Source organism: Misgurnus anguillicaudatus, chromosome 23, assembly GCF_027580225.2.
Source record: "Misgurnus anguillicaudatus chromosome 23, ASM2758022v2, whole genome shotgun sequence".
NCBI lineage: Eukaryota > Metazoa > Chordata > Actinopteri > Cypriniformes > Cobitidae > Misgurnus > Misgurnus anguillicaudatus.
This window is the reverse complement of record NC_073359.2, coordinates 31,234,713-31,247,274: the sequence shown is the minus strand read 5'-3', so window position 1 is coordinate 31,247,274 and position 12,562 is coordinate 31,234,713. Positions and strand designations below refer to the sequence as shown.

General features: G+C 39.1%; 1 protein-coding gene across 1 annotated transcript in view; it reads right to left on the bottom strand.

Moving 5' to 3' along the window:
- The window catches only part of LOC141359486 (uncharacterized), a 56,006-nt gene extending 43,653 nt beyond the window's left edge, over nucleotides 1-12,353 (bottom strand). The window contains exons 1-2 of the mRNA XM_073862033.1: nucleotides 12,037-12,353; nucleotides 11,821-11,931 (exon numbers count right to left, since the gene is read on the bottom strand). Of these exons, the coding sequence (XP_073718134.1) occupies nucleotides 11,821-11,931; nucleotides 12,037-12,331 (406 nt within the window). The 5' untranslated portion in view covers nucleotides 12,332-12,353. The remainder of the gene's footprint in view (nucleotides 1-11,820; nucleotides 11,932-12,036) is intronic.
- Between the last annotated feature and the right edge of the window lie 209 nt (nucleotides 12,354-12,562).

Here is a 12,562-nt window from a genome sequence, read left to right as displayed (position 1 = left end):
ACAGCCTCCAACAAGTTTAAAGCTTTAAGTGCATCACACTGTGTAGTTTGTAAGCTTATAGGGGCGGTTTCCCAGACAGGGATTAGACTAGTTCTAAGAGCTGTCCAAACTGAAAACAACTTGCACTGGCAGATATATCTTAAAATACATCAAAATGCACACAAGTAATGTTTTTAGTAAGGGATATTTGTTATAACTAGTTATATTTCATAATTGAACTAAGGCTTAGTCCTAGCTAATCCCTGTCCGGGAAACCACCACATAATGTTTATGCATGTTTATAATGTACATCTCACTGTGTGTTGTGTATATATCTTGTGCCTGTTTGATTTATTAATATACAAAGAACAAAAGATCACTTTCAATTATTATTAATCCCTAAAAGCATTAATATATGCATTTTATTAATATAATATTAATTTTATATTAATTTTATTTAGTTAATAAATTAATTTATTGCATTTTTTTAATTGAATAAACCGGCAGAATCACAGAGCCAAAAACACTCCACTCATAGCCAACACTTTATGCATAAATATACACTATATACCGCCATTATGTTTAATAGCCTCTCTAATTACACGATAGCGGATGAATCTGCATTAAAAAAAATTACTATTAAAAGGCTATGCGTGGTTTGTTATGTGTTGCTAACGTTATCCATTAAGATCGGGAGGTCTTATTTTAGAATATTAACTTTGAAATTAACTTCAAAATATAGATTTTTTTTTCTTAGTTAATCGTAAATTGTTGTAATATGCTTATGACTTGCAAATGTAATGCTCAGGTAACTTAAATAAACCAGGCTTGATGACGTATGCAGCAGCCTGCCTAGGCGACCTCAGGAAACTACAGCCTTCGGATTGAGAAAAGGCCTAAAGGCAGGGCTTTAGACTAACTTTTTGCACTGGTTGCACTGGTGCGCCTAACATTTTTTCTAAGGTGCACCAGCACAAAAGTTAGGTGCACCCTAATTTTTGACCGCATCGGATTTATAGTTCACCTCAAAATGAAAATTCTGTCATAATTTACTCACTCTCATGTTATTACAAACCTGTATAAATGTCTTTGTTCTGGTGAACATGAATGGAAATATTTTGAGGAATGTTTGTAACCAAACTATTCATGAGCCCCATTCACTTCAAAAGTATTATTTTTTCCTACTATAGAAGTGAATGGGGCTCATGCTTGGTTTGGTTATTAACATTCCTCAAAATATATTGCTTCGTGTTCATCAGAACAAAGAAATTTATGCAGGTTTGTAACAAAATGAGGGAGAGTTATTGATGACAGAATTTTCATTTTTGAGTGAACTGTCCGTTTAACACCGCAAGTTTAGCGCCCATGCTGGTTTAATACAGAATATAAACATGTAGGCTATTTTATAATTTTCATGTTGTCATTCCATTTTCCTTATACGAGTCATGCACAGTCCTGTTTGATAACCCGCATCCGCGCGATTAATATAACACTTGACCCGACATCAACATCAATTTATTTCAGACCCGCCCGTTTTACATAAAGACTGCGACCGGCCGCACCGCAAATCGTGATGTAAGTAGAAACCTTTAAAGATCTTCATGCAGAACATTGACAGAAATAAGCACAGGACCATGACTGGACAAATATATTAACATTTAATGTGAAACTTTGTGAGGGTCGGCAGATTGACAGCTGAGCGGACAGCAGTGTTTGAACACTCATAAGCGCTGCGCTTATATTTATAATTACCTTTTAAATTGATGATATGATTGCAGTGATTCCACAAAAACTCAAGTAGAATGTTAAATGTTTAAAGTTTAATGTCTCTTTCTCGCTGCCCTGGGCAAACCCGCGCCGGTGATGGCATGATACACGTGATGAGCTTGCATCTTGCATTACCTTAAATTACCTTAAATTATGGTCATACAAATAAAAGTAAAACAACATTCAAAACTGTAATGGTGTAAATTTATTTATGTAAAGTTACACTCACAATAATAACAAAACATTGTGCTTTTTTAAATAGGTAAAAAAAGTTTTTTGTGCTGCATTGGATTTGAAGCGCGTCACACAAAAAATAAACTCATATAGGCTATAGGCTACTTTTGAATTTGTTTTGTTAATTTGCTAATATTTAAGTTAAACACATTTCATGTAGGCTTATTTATTTTATTATTTTTTCACCAAAGAAAGACGTAATCATCATGTTCTATTCATTTTAATGCTTTTGCACATAAACTAAACCCTTGGGGGGAATTATTTATAAATGAATCAACAACGCAAATCAAGGAATTAACTTGTTTCTCTATTTAAGACAGTTTGGCGGGGATGGTAATAGCGATACAGCAAACACCGAAAAGTTTATAGGATTAGATTTGGAAGTAAGATTATGACGAAAACAGCGGTCCTGACTCCTGGCTTTTTTCTATAAATTGGGCGCACGCGACATTGCTTTTCGGAGTTAAGTTCAAATTATTTTCTTCAAAAGAATTATGCTCTGACTCGATTGTAAGAGGCTCATTACCTAATTCCGTCTTCGGGTTCGGACCAGGGCTGATGTGACGGGAGGTTGATTTCAGAACATTGGTTATGATCTGCGGACGGATCAGGCATTAATTTAACATTCTTTAAGGGCCATTTCACCGATAGGAACATTAATCTTTATGGAAAGTGAGTCATATTTGTAGTCAAAATGTAACAAATGTAGAATTTTGTGCCTATTTGACAGAGAAAAGACAAAATGTGACTTTAGAGCACATTTGTATGAAAAACTACAACTGCCACTATGCACCACAATGCACAGCTCTGTAAGCCACTCCCATTAATCGGAACACGGCTCAAACATGCTATTGTTTACATAAATGCCACGTTAGTAAAACAAAGAAAATAGCCACCACCACCGTGTCTGACAGACACCAATCATGATTTACTTTTAAACGTGATGTTACATTGTGGTACCCACAATAACACTCTGGCCTGGTGTGTAGCAAAGTCTTATTCAAACAGTAACGTGCGGTTTCAGATCCGCAGTACAAATGTCTTTCCAAGTACTTAAAAAAAGGGTATGCATTTTAAATGTTTATTTAGTTTTACCAATTTTCTTTTTGTCTCTTGTTTACTGTAATTACATTTGTGTTATTATTGGCCTCACTGCTCTCACAATATAGACATATAAAACACCGCTCAGATATGCTATTGTGTACATAAATGCCACGTTAGTATAACAAAGAAAATAGAAACACTCACTTTAGTCAGACGTCCGTTTATCCCTGCATCCTCCACACAAACGCGTCCCCTGCATAATATCTCCACAGACGCGCTGCCTCAGCTCTTGGAGCTTGTGCTCATAAACCGAAACACGTCTTTGAAATAAGCACGTGACCAGAAACATTTACAAAACAAACGTTCATATCCTTATCTGATCCAGAAATGTTTAACCGAAAGCAAACAGCGCGAGTCCGTCCAAGCTCATATACTCCGCAGCGCGTCTGCTCGTAAACCGAAACACGTCCGTGAAATAAACATGTCCAAACGCGCACAAAGTTCCTCTCTTGCCTAGAAACCTTCACCAAACAAACATCCATATCCTTATCTGATGCAGAAATGTAATAAAGCAAGCACACAGCGAGAATACAGGCGGTAGTCTGTCCAAGCTTCTCTACGCAGCAGAGGCCGATGGTTGCTGCGTCTTCCACGGGCTCCTCTACTCAGCCGAAGCCCAGGCTCCGGGCTACTCCTTGGGCTTCTGTTCCTCCATCTGCCTCAGCTCTTTGCAGTATTGTGGCTCATAAAGGTGCAATGAACAGCGGATTAGAGCATCACGCTTGTAAAATCACCTTCTTCCATGTAATATTGATTAACTTCCACTGTTATTGTAACATGAATTCTGTCTCGCTCCACAACTTCTATTTAGCTTAGCTTAGCATAAAGATGGCGGCTGATCGTTTTTTTCCGTCTGTGTTCGTATATTTTCGTAAGTCCCACACACTGATCTGTAATTGGTCTGAAGCGTGAGTGGGTCCCACCCATAGCCCCACCTTGGAAAAATGAGGAATGAGTGTCTGTAGTCTTTCACACTCAATAGAAATACAGGATTTCCTTCTTTCAATGACGCAAAATTACGATTTTTGCATCATTGAAAGAAGGAAGTGCCTCACTGAAATCAGTATTTCTCCCCTCTCAGGGGAAACTGAGGGAATGATGCACGACCATTCAAAAACATGACTGGGGTTCTAATGGTACAAAGCTTAATGCAAATGGGTGAAGTTTCCCTTTAACGAAAAAGTTATCAATCGTTCTTTTCCTCTTCTCTTATCATCCACGGCTACATCCACACTGTTTATCTGACGGACCAAGGCTACTCACGTCTCTCTCTCTCTCTCTCTCTCTCTCTCTCTCTCTCTCAATGTACGCACACGTCTGGACCATGGCTTTTTCCCTCGAACTCCTGGTCGCACCAGTGCGACCTGATATTTTTTTAAGTCGCACCATTGAGAATTGGTCGCACTCTCGAGCCCTGCCTAAAGGGCTCTGATTCTACCGCTATTCATTTAACTGTAACTCCTGAAGCATTTGCGCTATCTAAAAAAAGTTTAAATTGTTCCTAAAAGACGACAATTGCGCTTTTTGGAAATATATGGTTGTGACTTTATTTCGATCGATTTCAATTTAAAATCAAAATCGTGACACCCTTACAAAGAACACACTGGAAATCGCGAGTAAGACCAAGGAATTACAGTCAGTGAATGCAGTGAATGAAGCAAAACTTTTTCATAGAAGAGAAAAAAAAAAGTTTAAGGGAAGAGATGATTCAGACAAAGGAAAATACCAAAAGAAAGAGCAAAGAAAATAAGAAAGTTATAAATGTTACAGATGTGCTGGAAAGCATTCAGCTCGAGACTGCAGGTTTAAGAATGAAAAATGTCACGTGTGTAACAAAATAGGACACATTGCAAGAGCCTGTAGAAATAAGAGATCAGCTGGACAGACACAATATGTGGAAGCAGAAAGTGGTAATCAAGGATGATGAATTGGAGTTATATGGAGTATATACAGCCTACACAACCTTTATTGGACAGAAGGGAATTGTGGTGAATGTGAAATTGGATGGAAAGGGCATGGATATGCAGCTGGACAGAGGAGCAGCAGTGTTGCTGATATCAGAACTGGCATACAAAGAATCCCTGTCGTACATACCCATAAACAAAACAAGCATACAGCTAACTACATATTCAGGTGAGAAAATTCCATTACTGGGATCCATAAAGGTACCAGTGCAATATGGAAGCCAAAACGAGACTCTGCCATTGGTTATTGTCAAGGGAGAAAGACCAGCCCTGCTGGGCCAAAATTGGCTGGAGAAGATTCAGTTAGATTGGCAAAGCATTTTCATGGTGGAGAAAACTGAAGCGATCTCTGATCCAGAAGTAAAAGCAGTGCTGAGACGACACTCAGAGGTGTTTTCTGATAAGCCAAGTGCAATTAAGGATTTTAAAGCTACCCATTCGAGTCCGTCCTGATGCAACTCCAATTTTTTGGAAAGCCAGACCGGTCCCTTATGCGTAACGAGAAGCAGTGGAAGAGGAACTTAAAAGACTGGAAAAAGCCGGTATAATATCCAAGAAAGAAGTGAGTGGGGAGCGCCTATTGTGGTCGTGCCTAAGAGTGATAAGTCCATCCGCATCTGTGGTGACTATAAAGCCACAATAAACCAGAACGTAGAAGAGGAAACATATCCACTACCGAACACAGAGGATTTGTTCACTAAGCTGGCAGGTGGAACGTTGTTTAGTAAACTGGACTTAGCGCATGCATACCAGCAATTGAAATTAGACCCACACTCAGAAAAATACCTGACCATTAATACACATTGAGGCCTGTACAGATATCATCGTCTCAGTTACGTAGTAGCCAGTGCTTCTTCAATCTTTTAGGCTGTCATGGACCAAATTCTACAAAGGCTAGATCAGGTCAACTGTTTCCTTGATGACATTATCACTGCCAGCACAAAAGACAAGCATATAAAAAGATTGGACGAAGTTCTTTCTAGACTGGAGAGATATGGAAACTTTCAAAGTGTCGGTTCATGCAAAGCAGCGTTGAATATTTGGGGCACCGCATTGACAAAGAGGGTCTGCATCTAACTGAGGAAAAAGTGGCAGCAATTATTAATGCCCCAAAACCAAATAATATGATGGAGCTTCGTTCTTTTTTGGGCTTATTAAATTACTATGGTCGATTTTTGCAAAATCTATCCAGTCGACTACAACCTTTGCACAGTCTGTTGAAGCAAAATCAACCTTGGAAATGGACAGCTGCTTGTGAGAAGTCTTTTGAGGAAGCTAAACAGCTTTTGCTCAGTAGTACAGTACTGGTGCATTATGATGGCAGCCAACCTTTGAAGCTAGCATGTGATGCATCACCTTACGGGGTCGGTGCTGTAATTTCCCACATTATGGAAAATGGAGAAGAGTGCCCAATAGCTTTTGCATCCCGGACATTGACAGAGACAAAAAAATATGCTCAGATAGAACGGGAAACCCTGTCGATCATATATGGAGTAAAGAAGTTTCATAAGTATATCTATGGGCGTAAGTTCACTCTCATAACTGACCACAAGCCTCTACTGGCAATACTGGGTCCAAAGGCAGCAAAACCAACTCTGGCAGCCCTTCAAATGCAGCGTTGGGCTTTGGTGCTAATGGCTTATAATTATGACATTGAGTACCGCAAGTCGGCTAACCATATGAATGCAGATGCAATGTCCAGACAACCAACCGAAGGCAAAGACTGTATAGGAAAGGAAGGAAATGTTTTCTACTTTTCCCAGTTAGATGAGCTCCCCGTGTCTGCACATGAGACAGCACAAGCAACTGGAAAAGATCCAACATTGTGTAAAGTGTGGAACTATACAGTAAATGGACGGCCCAACTATGTGTCAGAGGAGTGTTTGAAACCATACTTCATATGCAGGCATGAACTGTCAGAAGAACAGTGCTGTGTCCTGTGGGGAATGCGTGTCGTAATTCCACCCAAATACAGATTATTGGACGAACTTCATAATGAGCACCCTGGAATCTGTCGTATGAAAGCCCTGGCTCGTAGCTTCCTGTGATGGCCAGGTTTAGATAGCTGTATTGAAGAGAAGGTGCTGAGCTGTGGTTGCTGTCTGGCAGTTCAGAAATCACCTGCTGTGGCTCCTCTTTATCCATCGCGATGGCCGGAACGCCCATGGCAAAGGATCTATATTGATTTAGCAGAGAAAGATAAGCAGTTTTTCTTATTTGTGATTGACAGCCATTCTAAATGGTTAGAGGTGGTTTCAATGTCATCAATCACCTCTTCACTTACCATTGATGCACTCCGAGGGTTCTTCCTGCTTACGGGTCACCTGAGGAGGTGGTGTCCGATAATGGACCACAGCTCATTTCTTTGGAGTTCACTGAGTTCCTACAGAGAAATGGTATAAAGCATACCAGAGTGCCTGCCTATTATCCAGCCTCAAACGGTGCTGTGGAAAGGTCTGTTCAAATTAGGGATGCACCGATACCACTTTTTCCATCTCCGATCTGATTCCGACACCCAAATTCCGAGTATCGGCCGATTCCAATACCTGCCGATCAGATACTACTGTATTTTTCTTGAGCAATTTAAATTACACACAGACACACACTATATAAATGTGTATAGTGCTTTCTGCTAAATCACGTTTGATCAAATAAGTATGCTAAATATATTTTCCTTAATTGGGCAAAAAGTCACAGTAAAAAAGCTTTAGTGTGCAGATGGTTATTTAGGGAATTATGCACTTAACCGGACCATATTGAGTGCGCAATACTGTGCTACCTGGGTGCAGCATTGATGCTCTAGAAGCATCCTCACATGGGAATCCTCGCTCCGCAATGGAAAGTTACGTTCATAACTATTAAAACACAAAGAGATTAGATGCATCGTGTGCTCAGCACATACTGAATTGCATCCATCCAACAGCTTACTGAGACTTTATAAAATAAGATCTTTAATAAAGCCTACAGTTATTGAGTGTTCGTGTGTTGAATGACGCGTTTCATCCGTCCGCTTCACCTGTGAATTAACTCAGCACAGTGAATTGCATCCATCCAACAGCTTACTGAGACTTTATAAAATCAGATCTTTAATAAAGTGTTGAATGACGCGTTTTCATCCGTCTGCTTCTCATCAGTGGATTAACTCAGTTTGCAAGTAAGTTACAGTGTTTCTGTGAACATTAATATCTTTAAATGTGCGTTTGTTCCTTCACATGAAGCTATTGAGTGTAAGATGACTTTGATTATAGTGCATAAAAACGTTTATGGTGCTTTTATAATACTTTGTCGTTTTAATCGCTTGTCAGTGACAACCATGGGTAACGTGCAGTATCGGAATTGGATCGGTCCTGTTAGTCCGATATCCGATCCAGCAAAAAAGTGTGTGTGGAAATCAGAGTAAACAGGTACTTTCACTAAAGCACAAATTGGCACATTTCTTGATAATGTACTGAAGTACACCTCACACAGTCACAGGAAAAACACCAGTGGAGCTGTTCCTTAAGCGCCACATCCGAACACGGTTTTCACTGTTGAAGCCTGATCTTGCTAAGCATGTTCAAGAAAAACAGTGGGAACAAAAGAGACAGCATGACCGAGGAAAATAGGTTTTAAGATCTTTTGTGGAGGAAGAACCGGTACGAGTCCGAAATTTCAGAGGAGGACAGGAAAAATGGAACAGTGCAACAGTGATTTAGCAGAAGGGCCCTGTGGGTTATTGTGTTCAGGAGGGTCAGAGAAGGCGTACTGTGCATGTGGACCATATGTTGCCAAGAAACTTTGCAGAAGGATTTCCTATGCATGAGTGAAATGTGAATAAAATGTGAATAGAATCTTTATTGTCCCATAGGGATATTCTTTTTCACACATCATCACATTCCAAGAAGACATACAGCAGCATCTGATGTCAACATCTCTTGCTTTGCCTTATACATATAACAAATAATAAGAAGTCAGAGAACCCAAATCCAATGATGACAGTAGGGGAGTTTTGAACTTTCCTATAGTCAGAGACAGTTCTATGCAAATCAATGAGCCTGAGATATCTGAAAACCCAGAGCCTTTGATTACACACGAACCAGTGAGTGAAACACCCTCTGCTAAGGCAGTTCGTAGATATCCACAGAGGGTTCTGTTGTGTAAGATGCAAATTATCCAACCTTTATAAGCCAAATAATACACCTAATTTTATATGTATTTCTTCTGAGCAATATAAACCTGTGGTTTGTTATTTTATACTCCTTTTACTATGTTAAACTCTTTATGTTACTTAATACGCCTAGGGTTGCTTTGATGTAAAGTATAATAATCATTGAGACAGGAGTATATGCATGACAGCTCTTAAATTGCATGTTTAACAAACTGACACATATATGGTTTTGTATTTCTTGTTCGTCCATCAAAGTTGATGATGACCATGGCACATTTGTCATGTTAGGTTTTGATGAGTGCGCAGATGGCTGAAGAGGCCAATTCGGGCCTGGAATTCCCTCTGGCACACTGGACAGGTCAGGGAGGATGTTGAGCTTTGTGGTGCAGCCATACATACTTTCTTGGTAGATTTGCGCTGCTGCCTCTTCAAGATAGCACAGGAGCTTCTCCTACTCTCACAGAGAACTGCACCGTCCTGGACTTTTCTTCTCCAGGCAGGTCGATCCTGTGCTAGGGATTCCCAGCTTTTCAGGTCTAGTCCAAAGCTCTTCATGGAAGCTTTAAGGGTGTCCTTGTAGCGCTTTTTAGGTCCACCTTGTGCTCGCTTGCCATTTTTCAACTCGCCAAAGAAGACTTGTTTTGGAAGTCTCACGTAGGGCATTCTGGTGACGTGGCCAGTCCATCTAAGTTGTTCCTTCGCAAGCATGGTGTAAATGCTGGGGATATTTGCCTTGCTGAGGACTTCCGTGTCAGGGATATTATCCTGCCACTTGATCCTCAGCAGTTTCCTCAGACAGCTCAAGTGGAATTGGCTCAGTTTTTTGGCATGACGCTGGTAGACTGTCCAAGTTTCACACCCATACAGGAGAGTTGGTAAGACAACAGCCCGATAGACCTTGAGTTTTGTCTCCTGCTTGATGCCAGTCCTTTCCCATACCGAGTCACGTAGACGTCCAAAGGCAGCGCTGGCCTTGACAGTCCTGATGCTAACTTCATCATCTATGTGCACAGCACGAGACAGTGTACTACCAAGGTATATAAACTTGTCTGACAGCCTGATATCTTGTGTGCTCTAGACTTAATACTTTTTAGACTTTGTATTTTTTGTCTTATTACTTTTAGTTAACTTGGTATTTTTATTTCTTTTCTTTATCTTTTTAATTCGGCAAAACTTGTAATCGCAACTAGCTAAATTGTATTAATAAATTTTTTAAAAGACAAGAAGAAGCGTGCTTGCGTGAACTTAGCTCAAATAATCAACCACGGGGAAGTCTTCTGACAATTATGTGAGTATAATCTAATCTGTCGAATTCTACCTTATTCAAGGTAATGTGGGATAGGTATACTTAGGGAAGCAATTGTTAGATTTGACTGTCCTTGCCTACCCTAAATAGAAAGAATAGGCAAAAGGTACAGATTTCCGTACCGTAAAACAGTTCATACGACTCCAAAGAAGCTAGACTTATAAGTTATGGTAATATATGTGTTCGAATGCCAGTGTTTTATGCCTAAGGAAAACAAACCAAAAAGTTAAGTAAATGTTACCTAAACAAGGCTAATTGTAACAGTGGTGGTATTGTTTTGCACTGTTGTGAGGTGTGTTAAATTGTTTATTTCTAAAAAGAAGATGTTTAAGTCTAAACGGGAAGGAGTTTAATAGATGTGCTGAGTGATTGGCACGTTTAGCCACTCCCATTTGTTTAGCCACTCCCAGAAGTTATCAATAAAGAACTAAGTAATATTGCAACAAGCGTGTCTGTCTACTTTCTTCTTTAAAATATCACAGTATATTACAAAACAGATGGCTGAATTCAACACCTATATCAATATTTAAAAACGATTTAAGTCAAATTTAGATCATAATTTATGTGAATTTTCAAAAAAAAAAATCTTTTTCAGACAAGATTTTAGTGCAAGCCAATTTGGTGGTAAACAGATACAAAAGTACTTCAAATCACTCAAAACACAGCTTTATTGTATAGATGAGAAGTAAACACAAAAATTATATATTATTTGTATTATTGAAAATGTATATTTTTCTTCAATTTTGGGGTCATTTACACCCCAAGGGCCAGAAGTGTAAACAGAAAATGAGGAGTGTTTTAGGGTTAACCAAGAGAGAGCGAGAGCGTTCATGCATTATGAATGCGAGTAAGTTCACATAATTTTTTTACCTTCAATTATAAGTTTGACCATAAAATTACGGGGGCACGTTGTGTCATCTGGGGGGCACGGCCAAGTTAGTCAGCACTAACGCGTTAATGCGCATGTGCAGTCACAAACGTGCCTCCAGTTTCTATGGTGATAATAAACTGGCTTCATATTTTAAAAGTCAAGACCATGCACTGCACTTTCTTTCTCAAGCATTAGTTTAGTTTGAAGTTTGTAGCACATATTACTTGTCTGGAGTCTTAAATATGTTGTTACATTTTAAATACGTTGTTACATTTTAAATACATTTCTCAGTAGCTTATTTAAACTAATCCTGTCCAAATAGTGCTTTAAGTTTAAAACCTGAACATGAACAACATTTTACCCCTTTATGTTGAATGTCTATTATAGCAGAATAAATATAAAAATAAATGACATTCCTATTGTTGTATTAGCTGTAGATGATTCTTACCAAATAGTTTTGTTTGACGATAGTAAATCACAGCAGCAACAGCAGCAGCAGCAGCAGCAACAAGCAGGCTGATAACAGATATTCCTGCTGCAGCACCTGAAGACTGATCTCCTGTAATAATAAAACACACAATCTTTTTTTAATTGCAATGTTTCATCTAAAATGAGATTAAGCATTATTAAAATGATCTTTATTATATAAATGTGATCTACTCACCTTTGACATTGACATTGAATGATCTGTGTATAGTATGTGTGTGACTGCCGACAGTGATATCTACTTCATAAGATCCAGCATCATCAGGTCTGATGTTTGTGATGATGAGATCTCCAGTCTGATCCACCTGCAGTCTGTCTCTGAATCTCTCATCATGAATTTTATAATCTGCCTCCTTTCCATTTCTGATTATTTCAGCAACAGGAGAGTTGTTGTGTTGAATCCTCCACACAATCTTCTCATCTCCTGGTTTCTTGATAACATTATTGTGCATAACGACAGAATCTCCCATCATCACTGTCTTCACTTTATCACCAGACACACCTGAAGAACAGAAAGAGTCAAACTGAAATCAGAGCAGATGAACAAAGACATCACATTCCATATTAAAATTAAACAGAAAGGGCTGAATGCAGCTATAAACACTCAAACTATATTCAAAAGTAGGGCTGGGTATTGTTAGCAATTTCACAATTCGATTCGATTTCGATTCTTGAGGCTTCGATTCAATTCGGTTCGATTCAAT